The sequence below is a fragment of the Lagopus muta genome, chromosome 3 (assembly GCF_023343835.1).
Source record: "Lagopus muta isolate bLagMut1 chromosome 3, bLagMut1 primary, whole genome shotgun sequence".
Lineage (NCBI taxonomy): Eukaryota > Metazoa > Chordata > Aves > Galliformes > Phasianidae > Lagopus > Lagopus muta.
The window spans coordinates 21,469,833-21,489,315 of NC_064435.1; the positions used below are offsets into that span (position 1 = coordinate 21,469,833).

General features: G+C 34.7%; 1 protein-coding gene across 6 annotated transcripts in view; it reads right to left on the bottom strand.

Moving 5' to 3' along the window:
- VPS13B (vacuolar protein sorting 13 homolog B) overlaps positions 1–19,483 on the bottom strand; it is a 418,623-nt gene that overhangs the window by 208,613 nt on the left and 190,527 nt on the right. For 5 of the 6 annotated variants that reach the window (XM_048940337.1, XM_048940340.1, XM_048940336.1 and 2 more), the window contains 2 exons: positions 12,241–12,388; positions 2,642–2,769 (listed from right to left, as the gene is read on the bottom strand). In XM_048940337.1, coding sequence (XP_048796294.1) covers positions 2,642–2,769; positions 12,241–12,388 — 276 coding nt within the window. The remainder of the gene's footprint in view (positions 1–2,641; positions 2,770–12,240; positions 12,389–19,483) is intronic. The other variant, XM_048940338.1, reaches the window with a different exon arrangement.

Sequence of the window (19,483 nt, forward strand, 5' to 3'; positions counted from 1 at the left end):
TCAAATACTAATAGCTTACCACAACTCCAATGCACAAAATCGTCATGCAATATTCTATCATTAGCAAGCCAGAGCTAGGGCTAAGCAAGTACCAGCTTTGGATCCAAAATAAACTTTCCAGTTATTACGGTTCCAAGCACTTTTACTTGCTCAAACTTCCACTAAAAGAATAATCCTTTGATGATTTTAAGTTATGAAGTTCTGCTTTATCTGATGACAACTGTAGACTTCGCTGTTCTACAAACATGTTAATAGAAGATCCAGGAACATGAAAATAGCTTCAGAAAAAGGTGCTCAAGTATTTAAACTAAAAAAAAATATTACAGAAATTTGACTTTTTCCTATCCACAAAAAAACTAAACACGTATTTTATTAAAGGTATAAATGTATTATACTATACTTAAACTGAAAAACGGTCAACTCTGATCTTGTTATCCACACATCGCTTTTCACAGATTCAGCTTTCCCACTGTGGTTAATATTGAAAGAAAGAACTGTGCATATGTATTTATGTCTTGAAAAACGTATCCAAAGAAAATGACTAGACAGACTGCTAAGCACTAACAAGGACAGTAAGCACATGTACCAATCAATGGCATTTCACTAAGAAAGGCTACCACACATCTGTGTGGAAACATTCTTGGCGACTGCACAATGCCTTGGAGTTTGCAGCTACTTCTTCTGGTAACTGTCCTCTGCCAAGAGACTGGCATCTGCTTTACCAAGTATGGCTGAAGCACTGGGATGAAACATATCAAAAGTGTGTAAACCGCTGTGTGATTTCACAGGAATTTCATCAATGATAAAAATTAAAAATATGGCTGCATACACATAATGCTGAAAATTGAAAGCATCCAAATACCATACCAAAAAACCCACAGCAAAATAAAACTCACCTGTATAAGCTAAATAAATCTAGAAGTATAGTACCTAAACTAAATAAATAATAAATAATCAATAATATAGAAAATTAGTACCTAATAGGAAAAATACAAAAAACAAAAGAAAAGAAAAAAAATTATACCACCAATAGCTCTAGATCACTTGTGTTATGTAATAGTAAAGATATATTTACAAATTACTCTTTGAGAAAACACACACCTAGCACTTTTCATCCACCAATTTTCATCCCCACAGAAAAACCCTAGTTTGAACACAAACTTATTTTTTCTTAGTAATACAAACTTATTGACTGTTGAGTAAGTGACCCATTCTTCAAACCAAATTCACTTTGTTAGTGACTCATGCAACAAAGCTAGCAATGAAAAATATGAGCAGAAGAAACATACAGTATCTTTGTCCTGATTCATCTTTTGCCGTTTCGAAAGGATTCAGTTCTTCACCATCATCCTAATTATTATTTTTATGACTTACACCATAGGTATGGTTTACATAATGAGTTTCATTGCGTTAGGTATCACACAGACATTACAAAAACACTCTGTTTCCTTCAAACAACTTAGAAACGATCTCCCCCAACTCTTCTTATTTAGTCATTCTCATCTGCAGCACGATGACATTAAGAAAGAATGGAAAACAAACAAAATACTCATGAAACAATGATGAAATAGCTATCTGAAAGCAAAGTTAAGTTGTCTCCTTAAGTGTCTCCTCAGCTTCACTATGCAGTTAAGTCACAAATCTGATGGTTTTGCTCAGGATATATTAAATTTCCGATCTTTCATATATTTTGATCCTCAATTATCTTCGGCAAGTGAAAGCACCAAAAGAGAACATTCTGGGAGCAGAAGGCTGTATATAACTATTTTTCTTGGTAGGGAAGAGGGAAAAAAAGCATTCATTTCTGCCAATAAATTTTATTTTATTTTACTTTAATATGGAAATAGTTCTGCTACTACATGTCGGTGTTCTAAAGGATGAAACATCATAGGTGGACCATAAAATACTACTCTCATTGAACATACTGTTCAAAAGGCACTGTTCATAATAATTCTAAATTAGTGTAATTTCCAAGCACACACTTGACATATGTGTGGAAGAACAGAGTCGTAATGATAGCACTTCTAAATCATCTAGCTTTAGATATGTAATCAAAATGATGGATTTCTAACATTGCCTTTTTTGTGCATAGCATGCATATGTTTGGATACATGAAATCCCTGCTTTTACTGATCTCAGATCACAATCTAAAACAGTGTAGGATTAAATATTTTAATCTGACTGATCATCTGATTGTTCTCGATAAAAAGGCACATGCGTAAGCATCTGACCCATCACAGCTGTTTCGTATCACACAACCACTCAAAAATTATGCATCATACACTTTTTGTTCAATTATGTTTAGCAAGGTTGACATTCAGCAAATCAATAAAAAGGTAGCTACTTTTATAATAGAGAAGTATGCCAAGCATTTTTCCCTTGATGTAACTCTTAAAACGATCTACCCCTTAAATATAGAAAAGAATTTTGAAAACTAATAATTGAAAATGAAAGAATTCTTAGCTTAATTTACCAAAACTCTCTACTTTATTTTTCAGCCTCTAGGACTTTGAAACTACTGAAATAAAACAATAAAACCTTAGAGCTCCTTTAAACACCCTTCATAAAAAGCACTAGGATACATAAAAAATATCATAAAGTTTGGAAAGACATAGTTTTTCTCACTTCCTTTTCATCTTACCTGAAGTGTAAGGCGCTTAACTGCATTCCATACTATTCCAATAAATTCTTTCATTCTTTCTTCAGGACTTCTGCAGCCTTCAGATGAGTTCAGCATGGTTTTCACAGGAAGTGATAGAGGGCGAGATTCTAATGCAAACAACAAAATTCAGCTGTATCAATAATATATAACGTAACATAGGGGCAGCACAGAAAAAGATTACTTATTTTAAATTCTAGAAGAGACCTCATCTCACTTCAAAACTCACTATCTCACCATCTCTGAGATAACAGAGTGCATAGCAGAAGTTTCTACTGCTAGTTTCAAACTTGGCAGTACAACTGCATCGGTTAAGCCTGTTGAGAAATGCAATGTGTCAAAAGCACTTGGAGAAATTCTTAATTTCTTAACACAAATTGTTAAGTAAATATTATGAAGAAAGCATAACCTAAGCAAATTAAGTCAGTTTCCAAAGTGCGATAACCTATTTGGCGACGGAATAGCAGCAAATATATGTTTTCACATACATTGCTGCCAGGGTAATCTGGAAAAGGTTTTAGCTTTTCAAAGTTGTAAGAAATGAAGTCCATATTACATTACAGCCATTAAGTAGTTTTCTATTTAAACAAACAAATAAATAAATAAATAAATCGCTTAGCATAAACTGCAAGTATGCATTAAAAAAAAACCTGAAAATGGAACAATTTTGTGAAATTTAAGAGGTACAGAAGTAACTGAAATATTTCAGGAAATATTTCAGCTAAATTCAATGATTTCTAGTAAAGCGGTAAGCTTCCTTAAATCTGTAGGCTTTCAGTAACATGAATATAAAAAGATTTTAGATAGTACTAGCATTAAATTGAATGTAAGCATAATAGCGACACAAAAAAGGAATGGATCAAGTAGTAATTTCAGAATCATTAAAAATGCTTAAGGAGTACACAGTTCCTCCCGTGATCTCTTACAGGATATGTTCGCCTCCTTGTAGGTTTTGGGATATGCATCAAATTATTGCCAGCCTCCTCAATATTTCCAGTATCAGTGTACATCTCGTTGAGCTGACAAAACTGCAAAATTAAAATCTCCGCAAGTGTGACTATGTTTCCAAATTATACAGACAGGAGAAATCTGCAGCACAACTACAGAAAAACTCTCAAAATGGAATTATGCTATCAGTACAACTTAGGTGGGCAAAATTCTGTGTGCCTTTATATGTGTCACTGGTCTTCATTCAGTTTTGAACATGCAAGTAAACATCCAAAGAATTAAAAATGAAATAGCTGAAAGGTGAATTTCTGCTAACAGTGTGCAATGTTTGTGCCACTTAAGGAATCATTTTGATATTTTTTAATCAAGGCTAAAAATGATCAGAGTTGATTAATATTCTAGACACAATCCTTCAACAATTAATATTTGAATGATCTGAAAGGAAAGAGAAACATGATATTAAATCAAGGAAGATTCAAACGATTCTAAGATGGTAAAAGAGTGAGAATCTGAGCCAGATCTTTCTGGCTGCAAAAATGGATCTGTTACAATTATAGACAGTTAAAACTGGATCATTAGAATGCAGAAAGCATGACATTTCAGGATTGTTTGCTGTCAGTTGTGCTGGAAAGACAAAAAGTAAAGTTTCCATATGGAAAAGCACCATGGAGTAACTATAATCTTTTCTTTTTTTGACTTTTACGCCATGTAGTGAGCATTCAATCCATACTACAAACATATCATGTTAAAATTAAGACATTTAGTGAGGAACAGGCACTGCCTTTTAAAATTCTTGGTATGGCAGAGCTGAATTCACAACACATTCTTTGTGTAGGCAGGCCCTATGCTGCACATAATACAAGGTAAGAATCAGGAACAGCTTGAGTAAGAAGAAAGATTAAAACAACAGAGTGGAACAGAGAACTCAAAACAGGGGTGGGTAAAGGGGAGGACATTATGTAAAGTCACTCTGAGTCTTTGAAAATATCAGAGGGAGGAATTCCTCAGGTTAGGATGAGAAGACAAATACAATATAAAACTATTCCTCAGCACAGTCAGCAAGGAATATTAACACCTTATGCCACTTGACAAGCGCATTTCTCATGAATGGGATCTAAGGCTAGGTTTTGCTCCAGTTTGTCATGTCTTCTTAACTGGGAAACACATCACTAAATCTCTCTCATTAAAGGGAACCAGGGAACCAACCATCTAATGCCAGAAATCAACGCCTATGAACTAAAAATAAAATTAGATAGCTGAAACTTCACTTGTTTTTCTCTATGTATGCGCAACTTAAATCTGCAAAGCTGTTCTGTTTCTAATTCCAGGAGTACCTACGATAGACAACAGCTTCACTCTAATACCCCATACTCAACAAAAGATGGAAAAAAAGAAAGCCTCTGGAATGCAAACAACATAAAGTCTCATTCAATCAGAAATCCTGAAAAATAGAGAAGTAATAAGAGGTGTCTGATAATAAGATATGCTTTAGGGTGGAAACAAACTAATTCAGAAATAACTGTTGTAACTTCTGAAAAAGTGAAGAAAGAAGTAATCTGTTCCGTTGTTTCCCTTTTTTCTTGTTGTCTTTTTTTTTTTTTTAACGCTGTACTGATAAGAACAACAGCTTTGTCTAGAGGGATACTGAGGCAGAACAATGTCAGCCTTGCCTGATGGGAAATTGTATCAGGAGATGACAGTTGCTAAGAGTCTGTAGTCTGGTATGGCTATTCAGTGTGTTTGGCTACTCCTCTATAGTAGATACTTAGACTGGATCAGCTCCATCTGTCTCAGTATGAAGGTTAATCTACTAAAATAATTATGCTACTCAGCTACTACTGAACTGAAAAATCCAGGAACATTTCCTGGCACAGTAATCAGTCCTGTGCTGAAGCCAGGAGCCAGTCAGCAATAGCTGGATAGAAAATAGGATTTGTCTGAAACATTTACAAAACTGTTGAGAAAGGAAAAAGGAGAGGGGGGTTGCCTTGGGTTGTACAAAGCTGAATTTTAAAGAAAACCAATGTATTGATTCCTACTTTGTTCTCAAGTCCCATAACGCCTAAGTGCTATTTTAGTACAAACATACACCGCATCTTTTTCAAAGCAGTCACTCAGTGGCTGCCACGCTCCCCAAATTCAGAGGACACACCGTAATGTCTGTACTGAACAGACTTTGAAAAGGACTGATCAGCTTCAACCAGGATTGAGCTATCAAGAGCAATAATTTCCGCAACTCATTTCACCATTTATTGTTAGAGTTGCAGTCTTTCCAAATTAATTGTGTCTTCTCTTTGTAGATGACACTATGCAAGACTTACAGGGATAAGTTCTAGATATAGATTGTGCTTGTTTTTTTTATAAAGACATAGGTCTCTTCTTTTCTGGCTTACCAGGAACTGTTTGCTTTAGAAATCTGATCAACAAAACAGATGTTCTAAAAATAAAAATAACTTTGGGAAAATTAGTGCTATATTTAGTGACTTTAGAACTCAAAAGAGAAAATAAACTCTTTGAAGTGACATGATTTGGGGGCAAATGGACATTTCCTTTAATAAATAAAAGCAAAGACCACAGATCAGAGGTTTTCTACTACTGGGCTGAGGACCACCAGTCATCTGTACTCATCAGCGGCCTCATGCTTTTGGTTCTGCCTTCCTTACAACTGGAAATTGACCTCAAAGCAGGTAAATTACAATGCCAATATCTTATTCCTATTTTGTAGGTGGTGCAGTTCTATCATGTCTCATTCTTCCGACACAAGACTCCTTTCTCCTGGCCCACTGTGTGCCCGGGTAGTTTATAAATATACAAAGGAGAGCAGCTCCTTTCTGGTCAGAAAAGGCCATCTTGCTGCAGGCCAACCCATACTGTCAGCGTTGTCCAAAAGCTTAGAAATGAAAGTCAAGGTTCATACACAGATACCCATGCCACAGTCATCAGCAGGATAGTCTCTCCCCAGTGCATGACTCTACTCAAAATGTACATCATATGACCTCAGCATGCTGGGCAAGCTTTCCTTCCCACCTCACATCATCTGTCTTATACTTCTCACACGCTAGAAATGAGCTAAGCTGAGAAAAACGCTACTGCAAGTTAACCATAGATACTAAGAGGCCATGGCAGCAGCAAAACACACGAACAGTAAATGAAGTTGAGGGAAAGCTCTTTCTGGAAAGATTTATCTAATAAAATTACAAATTGTCTCTGTAGTGTCAAAGTACTCATTATGGTTTCTTAATAAATATATGTATTTTCATGCATTAGATACAGGTTTTTTTTATCAGAAATAGAAGAAAAAAAAAAGTGTTTGCTACTAATGCAAGCCATTAAGGAACTGATCAAGGAGTCTGAGGGATTAGAAATGAGATTGAAAAGCAGTGGAGTAGAAAATTCAAACTTCAAAGAACTCTGGAAAAAAAGATGAAAATCTAAATGGACTAGAGATTTTTATTATTTTTTTAATTTTTTGTTCCAGAAGATTAACTAGTTTCTTCATATGCTATAGAAAAAACACAGCACACCCACCACCTACTTAAAATTCCTTTTTTTTTTTTCTTTTCTGTTAACCAGCAGTTTTCAGCTTCCATGTATAATACGAGCTAAAGCAAAAATCACTAAAACTCTTATATAAAAGCCTGTTTGACTTTTGGTTGGCATTTCAGTTTTCTTCCTACGTTTATATATTTTTGTATTTGTAGAACAACACACATGCCTATATACAGAGATACATGAAAGTGTTACAAATGAATCACGCTTTTATATATTATTATGCCAAAGGAACAAATTTTGTTCTCAGTACAATTCATTTCCATGCAGTAATTTTGCTCCGCGATTTAATATTAAGTGTTTATATATATAAAAGTATGTATACATATACATAAAAGAAATTGCAGAAACAGAAGATTAACTTGCTGAGAATGTTTTCTTACTTTGTGTGTTAATATTTCCTACAATCCAATTTAAAAATGAAGAGTTCATCTAAGTAGCATACTCATTAGGTGATAGATGTGTGTATCAGTATTTTCTGAACTACCAGTACACATCAAAGTGTTTTACAAGAATTCACAACTTAATTTTTGTGGTGGTGTGTCAAAAACATTAAAATATGGAATCTTTGGACTTCTTAGCAAATGTCTTTTTGTAGAGCAAATGTATGCCAGTAACTCAAATTGAATGTGATGTGGATGTGGTTATGCAAGCAAAAAAGCTGTCTGTGTGAAAGTGAGAGTAAGCTACAGAATGGGTATGGTTAGCTTTTTCTCCCATCAAATCCAATTATTGCATGATTTTTAGGGAAAAAAATCTACTTACTACAGGGAAAATAAATAAAGAAGGACTAACACATCAATACAAATCAATAATAGTTTTTCACAGGCAATATTGAACTTCTATACTAGTCACAGTTAAAACATGCTGTGTGTGAATTCAAAACTAAAGCCATGCCTGAATTTGTTTTAACATTGCTTTCAATTCCAAATAAGTAAGAATGTCAGCCTTCAGGTTTGCAAGAACTTTCCTGGTAAACACAGGAAGAATTCTGCTTGCTCGTCTACCTTACCTTTTAAAAATACACTGATTGTTCCTTAGTTTTTTAAGTAATATAAAACAAAAAGCCACATCTTTTAATTTTTCCATACAGAAAACATATTTGATGTACTACATTGGATTTGTGTTCCTAATGTTCTTAAACTCCACACATGGAACTGAAAATATCATGCCATCACACAACTGAAGTAAAACATTTTACTACCTAAGAAAAACCATAATATTTCTTGGTATGGGTATATGACTGTCTTGCCATTTAGAAGTTACTCTAAGTTATCTGAGCCCAGAGACCTTCTATTTAAGTAATCTTTCCAAGAACTACAATCCAGTTATAAAAATATAACAGGTTTTGTACTTTCAGGCACCTTAGGTAGATGTGTGTCAGATTTAAATTCCTACATTTTACTTAGCCTACTTAGCATCTGTTTAATTTCATTCATCTTCCCAAATAAATCATCAGTAATACATTCCAAGGCAAGCATGAATAAACGATAATCATTCAGTTCATTGAGCAGAAATAGCAATGTACTAATTCAAATGCTTCATATAATCCATTGATTTTTCAGCAACTAGATTTCTCTGACATTTGCCAAAGTTTCTTTTGCATTCCAACTCAATTTAGCAGGAACCTCGTACAGCATTCTAGTTATAATACTTATACACTTATATATCACATCCATCTTGCAAAATGTCCCAAACAACCTACTTCAATTTGTGGCTGTGTGGCTCATGTTTGGGCAATATCCAGTGTGGGCATCAACGTGCCCCCAGCTGAGCAGCGTCCCACAGGCACTGCCACATCTACTCAGCAACCCGTATTACCTGCCTGCACAGGCACACTGCACACATACTATGAATTTAAACACACATATTAAATGTTCTGCCACTGCCCACTCATTAGGGCTAGACTACAAGTCTGGAAATCACTAAATCACTTTTCACTGAACTAACAGAGAACCCCTGAATTGCTGAAAATGGGAGAAGTGGTAGATGAAGAAAATCAGGCAAATCCTTTTTTTTTTTTTTTTTTTTTTTTTTTTTAATATTCTTTCTTTATTATCTTGCTTGTTTATGGCCACATCATACAAAATGTAAACCATGTATTCTGCTATCTTACTCTGTTTTTGAGGCCTCTGTGGTTAAGGAGATTTATAAATAACTTCCATTTGAGACTTAAGAACAGAAAACTTGGATTTTCACAGACATACCATATAAATAGAAGTTTTGCTCTTTTCCCATGCTTCACTTCTGGCAATGTCTCAGCAACCATTAGCTAATAAACTGAACTCAAGATCAATGTTTTAAATCATTTTACAGCTGTGATTACAAACTGCTTTCATTCAATACATAGGGTTGGTTTCTAAATATTCTCGAGGGAGTCACTGCTAAGATTATGCTAGACATGAAAAGCATAAATTCCAACTCATCACCTGAATAGCATGATCTTAAGATACAACCTCTTTCAATCTCTGAAGACTACATACATGTGCTTGCATCCACATTCTCAGGTTTCTGATTCCTTAAAGCATCTGTAGCTACAGCTTTGATTATTAAGACATATGGGGGTTACAAGGATTGTTGTACCTCTTACCTAAAAAGCTATTAAATCATAGGTACCTGGACATGTAATCAGCGTGCTTTTTATGCTTCTTTTCAAAAAGACAAAGGAAACACAGACAGAAAGTAGGTGAAAATTAAAAGAAAGGAAATCAAGTTAAAAATAGAAGGGATCAATAAAAGGGATCCATTAAAAAAAAATCAGAACTCTATTTTCAGCTTAGTAAGTAATTCAATCACCATATTTCAGCACATCATGCATCTGTAAAGAAATGATCTACTGAAATTTCTCTCAGAAGGAGATCTCATCTTTTATACCTGTATTCATTCTACCTTTTCTAATTATTTACACTGGGAGCTTCATAACGAGAGAAACAATGCAACATGTGTGCTAGTTTTTACTGTCCCCCGAATCTTCCAGTCCAATTCCAACTGTGACAAAGAGACTGAAAAGCTTCTAACATCACCTGAAATGCCATGAGGGAATATGGAGAACAAGTCTGCATGGTGCTGCAGTACGATATGGCTCTACTTCCTTTAACTAGGGGAAATTTGAATGTTCTTTTGAAGGGGACAGAGCATCCCTGTAAATTATTTCTTCAGTAGACAATACTTTTGCTCTTTGGCATTCATTTTATTTTTGAACTCCCCTTTTTTGCAGGTAAATCTCAAAAACTTCAGGTGCTTTACACCTGGCATTTTATCTCCAGAGTGTAGCAAACAGATACACATTTGAAAACACTGGCTTGTCTTCAAACAAGCAACTATGTCACGCGTGGCACATTCTAAAAGCTAATAAAAGGTAATGTCCACCTTATTTCCAACCACACGCTATTTCCTGTTATCCAAGAAATGAGAAAAAGTCACTACTCTTACCGGCTGATTCCTATGGAGGTAGTAGTAGAAAAAGTATGTAAAAAAACTCAAAGGAAAATATATGGGTAACTTGATTTTATCAACTCTAGTTTTCCATAACCTCTTTTTATAAACTTCACTTTGTCAGTCCTACCTCTAATAGAGTCTTTGACACTTATTTAGATGAGTTAAAGAGCAAACTTCAATATAATAAATGAAAGCACCTTATATGTTATTAGAATGCTTACGTAACTCCAAAACACATGCAAGTCCCTGCTTCTTCGAGTCAAAGAACAACTCTGGTAACTGAACTTTTCAAAGCTTTGCCACAATTAGGTTTTGTTCAGACAAAAAGGGATGCTGAATTCATCATTCTTTCAAACTATGTCAGACACTAAACAAAACAATTCAGATTTCCTGATGAGTTTCCTTCGTGGGTTAAGTACGTCACCGCAAATAAAGGTTTTACAAAGGACATTTTAAATCCCATTTCTTCACATCAAACCTAAAAATCCCATGAGTTTCTCTTGTGAGCTACAGCTTTGTACAACAGGAAATGTTTGGACACAACACAGATCACTTATGACACTGGTATAGCAGAACTATAGATGGTACAGATAGTAAAATAAAGAATATACTTAATACAGTTGTTCTGTTACAAACAAAAACAAAGGATATTCGTTAAAGAATGGTAAAATAAAAACACTGATGCTAAAAAATAAAAATATGTATAAATGAAATCAATTAAATTTCAAGAGTTTTCTATCATTCTACCAATAACATAGCAACTTTTGTAATATTCAGCAAACAGATTTCCTGGTTTTAGTACTACTTTTTAGTCTACCACTAATGGACAAGATCATAACCTCATTTTCAGCAGACAACATCTTGAAGTACTTCATGATTATCTGGGAATAAACATCAATGCAAAAGAAAAGAGAATTTGTTCATTATATTTCAGAAGGATTATCAAAAGTCTCTGCTGGATAGTCACTTTTGTTGGATGATGTCCTATTTTACAACTTGCAGACAGTACTGTATGATTAAATAGCTTACAAAATCCCAGAATGCCATATCATCTTGATTAGCAATAACAAAATGTAACTTTAGCACTCCCAATGTGCCAAGGAAAATTCCTGAATTGAATAATTTCTTGCACACTGGAAACAGAAGTGGCAACAAATATATTTTCTGTGGGACAGTAATTTTAAAAACTGTGAATTTTACTGTGTTTATGCACAAATCTTAGTTCTGCTGAGACTTGCACACATGCCAGGTTGGAAACAATGCGAACAGTTTGACTGAAAATAAAGATTAATGTGAACGCATAAAGTCTGACAAAATTATGGACAGAAGTACTAAATATAAAGCCATATAGCTCTCTTCTATTGAAAGTTCACATCCTTTATCTTGTCTTAGTAAATAACAATTAGTATCACGACCCCAGACATGGTATCTGAAGTAAAAATGAGATATATATTACGTGTGTATCACAAAACCCCAAGTTTGACAATTTTTTATTAAGGAAGTTGTAATTTTCTGGGACAAAATTTCTTTAAATCTTAAAGTTGTTCCACAGTACTCCCACAGTTGATACTGCCGAATCGTGCACGCAATTTATTGAGTGAATCTTGAAGAGCTACTGGATAGTTTCAATCAAGATGTGATCGTACCTGTTATCGTTTTTGTTTTGACAGGACTGCTGGCATACTCAGAAGCTTGATTCGATTGCTGCCTTGCCAAAGGCGCGCTTCCAACTGATGCTTCATCCTCTTTTTTCCTAGTTACTGACACTCCAAGTGGAACAGCTCCTACAGACTGCTGGAAAAAAGAAATGCCTTGAGAACCACTCAAAACCAAAAACCATTAATCACAAATCATGACATTATCACAAGAAGCATGTCTTAAACGGTGTACTCTGATACTTACAGAAGACAAGTTGAGATAATGATTGTAGAAAATATCCTATGAAAACAAATATTTAGTTTCACTGAACAGCTGAAACATTACATTCAGGCTTGCACTTGCAATTCATTATTTTAGTGCTACTCTTCTGAAGACAAACAGAAAAGAATTTATTAACCTTAAATGCCATGTTGAAGGATTAAAGAAAAATCGTTATTTAGTAGAAACTGAATTTAGCTGGATATGAAAAGCCTTAAAGTTTTGCAAATAAATGTATTGGCCCTCATTAATTCACCTTCTAATGAAATGACACACAATTTAAAAGAAAAAGAAACACGTAGCCTGACTAATAATTACCAATATTGAATTTTGTTTTGTTTCTTAAGTGAATCAATAACATTATGAACTGCTCAAAACATGAATCTGATGAACAAAATTGAAGGCACTCAAATCTAAGTTAAAAGACCACATTCTTTTTTAAAGATGAAAAGACAACGAAGTATCATAACCCATATTAAGTAAAACCAATACTTCTGAACTGGAGGTCCATGAATTAATACAACCTACTATGTATGCTGTCAATATTTTTCCTCATGAGATTTTTTTTAGATTAATATGAACAAGAGAAGCAAAAATCAGTTAAAAACTGAATTTTCCAATTTGCACACAGTTGGCTGTTAGCATTTTGCTGCTAGGTAAATTGTAAGCACATCCAAGTTGAGAGTTGCAGTGTTTCTACTGTTCGTTTTGCAGAGTGTTATCATTTAAAGATGGCAAAAGTTTTTTTTCTAAAGATCAGACATTAGGATTACATGCATCTTAATCAATTTTTGTGTAATTTAATTTTGTTGGTATTGGAGTGAAAATGTAATCCATATAGCTGGGTAATGAGAAACCTCACACGTTGCATTAGGAATCTCTGTGGGAAACAAATTCGTGTGAGGCGGGCAATGTGCTTGTAAATTTTCTCCAATGGAAAACAGATCACTGAATCAAGCAGTGTGCAACACGTGCACACATACAAAACCCCAAAACAAACAGAAAAATCATTTAATTGAAGGAGAATGTCTTCCAAACGCCTTTACCAGTTTCCACTATAAAAGTAAATTAAAATAAGACAGACAATCAACTATTTAATCCTATTCCAGCAAAAACAATCAACTTACATATACATTGGTATGCAAAGTTAATAAGAAAATACTAATGCCAATGACAAACAGAACTCTCATCCCTCCTCCTCCCTCTGAATTTATCATCAGCTTTGTCACCAAAAGCACTAAAAAGCCATTCCAGGAGACAGTAACATAGCACTTTGGCTTTTGTTGTTGTTATGGCTAGAGGACACCAATGTGCTTTGAAAAGACGAGTTTTACACCACAGAAATACTTCCCACATGTCTGTGCATCTGTAGAGAGTGAAAGAGAGAGTCTCAAGTTTTATACACTTTGGTCAGACATATTACATCACTTATTTTCAAAATTCAGCACTTTATCTGATACAGTCTTGCAAATGGTAAAGCCACTTGCAGCTCAGCCAAGACAGTCACCACTGAGCCATGCTTTGCCATTTCTGGATGTAATATCTTAAGATTCCTGACTTGCCAAAGTGAAGCAAGAGCTCTGAAGAACAAATGCAGATAATAGAAGACAGTACAAAAGACAATAGGATGGAAAATGTTGTCTGAAGAAGCAGTATCTGTTTCTGAACAACTGAAGAAATGGATCACCAACACACAATAATAAGTTACACCACTAGTCATACAAGGAAAAACATCAAGGCTATCACAGCCAGGCAAAGCTGGAAAAAATTAAGACCTAATATTAAGTGTTTGAGTGCTGATCTGGACAATGAAACAGCTGTTTCATCTTTGCTCACTGAAATCAAGCCTGATGTTGCTGTTGATGATGCCCAGTACAATCTTGTCAGATTTTTGGCAGAAGATTTCTGGTTAAAAGAATGAAGAAGATGAAAGATCAGCACTGAACTAGATGGAAAAAGATCATCAAGATCTGGGTTTTTGCCACAGACTGATGAGGAAATTGTGGCTTGGGAAATAGCAGATGACAAGAGCACCACAGCTGTATGAGAAGATGAATCTAATGAGAAAGGAGACATTGCAGTCAAGTGTTTTCATAAGCATTTCGTCACAACAATCCAAAAAGCTGGCAGTAAAGTAGCTTGAGTAAAGGTGCATCTACTTGGGATGTAAGCATTATGGTTATTAATTGATAGTGTATATAGAAGATAAAGAACACAATAAAGTTATGGAACTACAGAAATATTTATTTGAAGATGTTTTACACTGTGGAATACTGTAGATAGAGCACGACTCAAGATAATCAAAAAGATGCTTTTTACTTTTACAAGAAAAAAAAAATGAATTTCCACACGAGCTGCCAGCAAATGAATAACTATCAGCTCTATCACGAATAACTAATTGATAACTATTCCAATTTATATCCCCCAAAATACTAATATTCCAAATTATGCAAGTTTAAACTTCTGTTTAAATAGAAATCTATTTTCATATATTATGTAACATGATTTATATTATGCAAGATGATTGTTTGCACTTAAAAAGTAAATTCAATTTCATGACCCATACAGGCACTGATTTAGGGTTACTGTTTTAAACCATTTTGTTTTCAGATTTAAAATCAAAATCATATTCCAGTATCAGTATGATTGTCCAAGTGATGGTCAAAAAAACTAAAGGAGGTTTTTTTCCAAATTTAAAATTTATTAACACAAATAATCTAACAAATTACACACAATGTTATGTATGTATATTCAAAATAAATGCTATACACCCATACAAAAGGATCAGACACATTTTATATTTTACTCTATCAATGTGCAGTCAGTATGGCTGTGCAATAGATAAAGATCTTCTAAAATTAAAGAAAGGCACAGAAAAGAGCACAAAAATAATGTGGCAAAAATACCAAGGCCCAATTGCTTCCTGGTTTAGGTGGTGATATGCCAAATAAAGCTAAAATATTCTGTAAAAAGGGCTATTGGAAATTTGCCCCAGGTAGAATTAATTATATATATATATATTTACTTTGGCTTTTCTGTCATTAAATATTTTCTTTCTGAATTATAATTTCATGAATGTAAGGTTATGAAGAGCACGAAGGGTACATCAGGGAACATGGGAGTGTTTTCTAAAGGAAACCCAACAAACTGAGCATCCCTTTGAGGGATGTCCACATAGTCACATCCCTGGTAACAAATCACAGGCAAAAGAACATTCAAAGATAGGAGCTAAAACATCGTAAGAATGCCGAAAATGAAGCACGAGTCCCTGAAATGTTGGGCTCAATTCAGAAGCCTTACCCCCAGACACAATTTGCCACCTGTGAAACCAAACCCAGCTATCACAGTAGGGGCTGCCATGGCCACACAGAGTGATCTGGATAAGCAAAATTGCTTGCAAGCGGAAAATAAAATCAATGAAGTAATCTGTCTAAAGATGCCTTTTGCAATATTGCAAAACACTGCGTCTTAAAGAGCCAAACACCTCTGATAATGAATGACAATGAATGAATGCCACAATAGAAGGGTGAGTATCAGTGTCCAAACTTAACCAGGTTCTTTCCCTGCTGTGGCACAATTGGCTGAGACAGATTACACCTGAGGAGTTACTTGTTCTGTGTGTCTTCTGACCAAGTCATGATGATGAAACTATTTCTTAGGCAAGCATCCCAGAGAGACCTCTGGTGTGTCAACTGCACCTGTCAGCTTGGTGTGATCTACAAACCTGCTAAGGTACACTCAGTCCCACTGTCTATGTTACTGACAAAGATGTTGAAGAGCACTGGGTCCCAAGATGGACCCCTGGGGGACACTCCATGACCAGCCTCCACCTGGACACAGAGCTGTTCACAACAACTCCTCTGGCTACAATCATCCAACCAATTCTTTATTCACCCAACAGTCCAGTCATCAAATCCATATCTCTCCAATTTAGAAATAATGATATGAGGCAAGACTGTGTCAAAAGCCCTTCTTTGGACCACTGATGCCATCATTCCATCATTGAATGCCAAGAGATTGAACAGGCAAGGCATGATCTGCCCTTGGTGAGTCTACGCTGGCTTCACTGATAAAATGATTAATTTTAGTGAAGTGATTAACAAAAGAGAAATAGGGGCAAACAGTGGAGGCTTTACAGCAGTGTGCATTTGAGAAAAACATGATTACATTTATATTTTCACTGCAGTGAGTATCATATAACCAACACGAAAGTGTAATTAATGCTTTCTTTGCCAAGGAAAACAAACTAAATATTTATCAGCATAAAGCTAAGTTAGGGATTTAGAAGAGTGTAAATATATAATAGGAATGCCACTGTTTACCAAAATAAAGAATGCCTAATTTAAAGAAAATATTCAAATAATAGTCAGAATTAAATATTGTGCCACTAGAAGGAAAGGCTCAAAACACAGCTCTGTTCTGTTTTTGAATAGAAAGGCAATGATAACACGCAGCAAGCAACATATGTACAAGTAACTCTATACAACTGCATCTTCACTGAAATCTGTAAAAATTAACCTTTCATAAATCATGAAGATCATATCTATTCAACAGTGCTTTCAAACTGAAGAAACATGAAGGTTTTAGCTAAACATATCATTGAGTAAGAACTGCTAAAAAGCAGTAAGCAAGCATGTGGTGCACATCCTACACAAACACATTTGCTGCTGCTACACATAAGCTCAACTTTACCAAAACAATCTATGCAGACAAAAATATTATTAAAAAAAAAACAACAAAACCAACCCATTTTGGCTGACACATACAAGAACATTTCGAAGAAAAATCACCTTCTGAAATTTCTGTGCCAATTTAAACCCTGTTTAAAACGTAGCATAGGTTCAGCAATCACCAAGCAGGGTATGGAAGACAGCTTTTGAATTTACTACTCCAGCTTCATGGATTATTACCAGTTACTGAAAAAAAAAGTGGTGGTAACAAAAACATATTTCAGAAAAGACTAACAAATTCAGGGAACCAGAAATGTGATTATTTTTAACACTCAAATAATGTAAAATATGTGTTTTTTATACAGAACATATGGGTGAACTGCAGTGCAATCTGGAATATACTAATTTTCCTTTGAGCAGTCATGCAGACTGTATAAAAAGCAGAATAATTGCCTTTTTATCAGATTTCTTCTTAATTCATTACTTCTGACAATGTGGATCTTAAGAGCACATTACTGAGTGTATTTCCAAAGCCAGTGGCTTTTCTGGTTAAAGTTGATGTGAATCATGCAGTAAAAAGATCAGAGGCTTTGGCTTTTTTTTTTTTAAATTTACCAATGTGTCCTTACCAATGTGTCCAATATAATATTCTTTAGAAGTCCTGATATCTTTAAATCTTTCTAAGTCCTTCCATATCACACAAACTGTGAAGTATGATATAATACACCAGATTTACTATTATATAAAGTTTATCAATAAATAAGTTTCTACAGAACGTTCTTTACTTGTTCTTCAGGTTTTGAACTTAAGGAGAGTGAAATCAAAAAGGCTATTTTTAAAATTTGTTACAATATTAATTACTAAAAATTTTAAAACTTCAGAAGTTGAGAATCAATTCATTAAGCATTAGAACAGTTGCATAATGGACTGCTATCATGACAGTAAGACAAATCCATTCTGAAAGTTGTGCTTAATGTGGTTTTTTTTTACTTTTTTTGTTTGTTTTTCTCTCAGGTGCTTCTAGCTAACAAGTCCAAAATTCAGAGTTCTGAAAATCAATTTTGAACAGTACTTTAGTACAGTTTCAGTACTTTAATCTATGAACTTTATTTCTTGCTCTGCATCAAAATTCAAATTGTTAATTCAGTATTATGAGAAATACATTAAAATAATGTAACTAAATCAATTCCAATAGTTGCTGCCACTTTAATCTATATTGTGTCTCAGGCATCCCCAGGGTTCTTATATTTTAGCATATCAGCCTGAAAAGTCTTCTGGGGTTGATTACCACACACTGTACAAACAGTATACTGCTCCAAACACGAGAGGTAATCTATCAATAGTGTCTTTTTCTAGACAAAGCAGCAAGTAATGCTTGCTACATTGAGTATCTGAAAGACCATCAGCAGACGATGAGGTGAAAAGACTTCTCTTTACTTCATCCTATCTCAGTTACCAATTTGTTCTTTTTTTTTTTTCCTCTGTCTCAAAATGATTTTCTTGTTTTTATATTAATCAATGTAAAACAGTTTTGAAAAATGCATATAAATATTATGCAATCTTACTAATATTAAATTCCTTTGTTGAATCAAGTTAAGGAGAGGAGTAGGAAGCTGAAAGTCCTATAGTACACTAAAATATTTTCTTGTCCATTAGAATATACATTGATACCGTGTTAAAAAGCCTATGAGCAAAAAAGGCTGAATTATGGAAAGTATTCTTCAGCTCAGCCTTTACTAGCAATAGCAACTTTCAGGAATCTCAGTTCCCAGGGAGAAACATTGGTGCAAGAAAGATGTACCATCCTTGGTGAAAGATGATCAAGTCACAGAATACTTAATCAAATTGGACACATGCAAGTCCATGGGCCCTGATGGATGGGATGCATCCAGGTGTACTGAGGAAGGTGGCAGAAGTCATTACAAGGCCATTCACAATATTTTTTGAACGATTATGGTGATTGGGAGAGCCACTCAAGGACTGGAAAAAAGCAAATGTCACTCATATATTTAAGAAGGGCATGAAGAAAGGACCAAGGGATCAACCAGGCCAGCCAGTCTCAACTTCATACCTTGGAAGGCAATGAACAGGCAATCCAGGCACTTGAGAAGAAAGTAATGAGCAGTAGTCAGCACTGATTCTCCAAAGGGAAATTATGTTTAACTAACTTGATAAGCTGCAATGAAATTACCAGACTGATGGACAAAGTGTGAGAAGTGAATATTATCACTGTGGACAAAACTAAGGCTTTTGTCAACACTTCTCATCAGCTCCTCACAAAGAAGCTGATAAAGTATGGGCT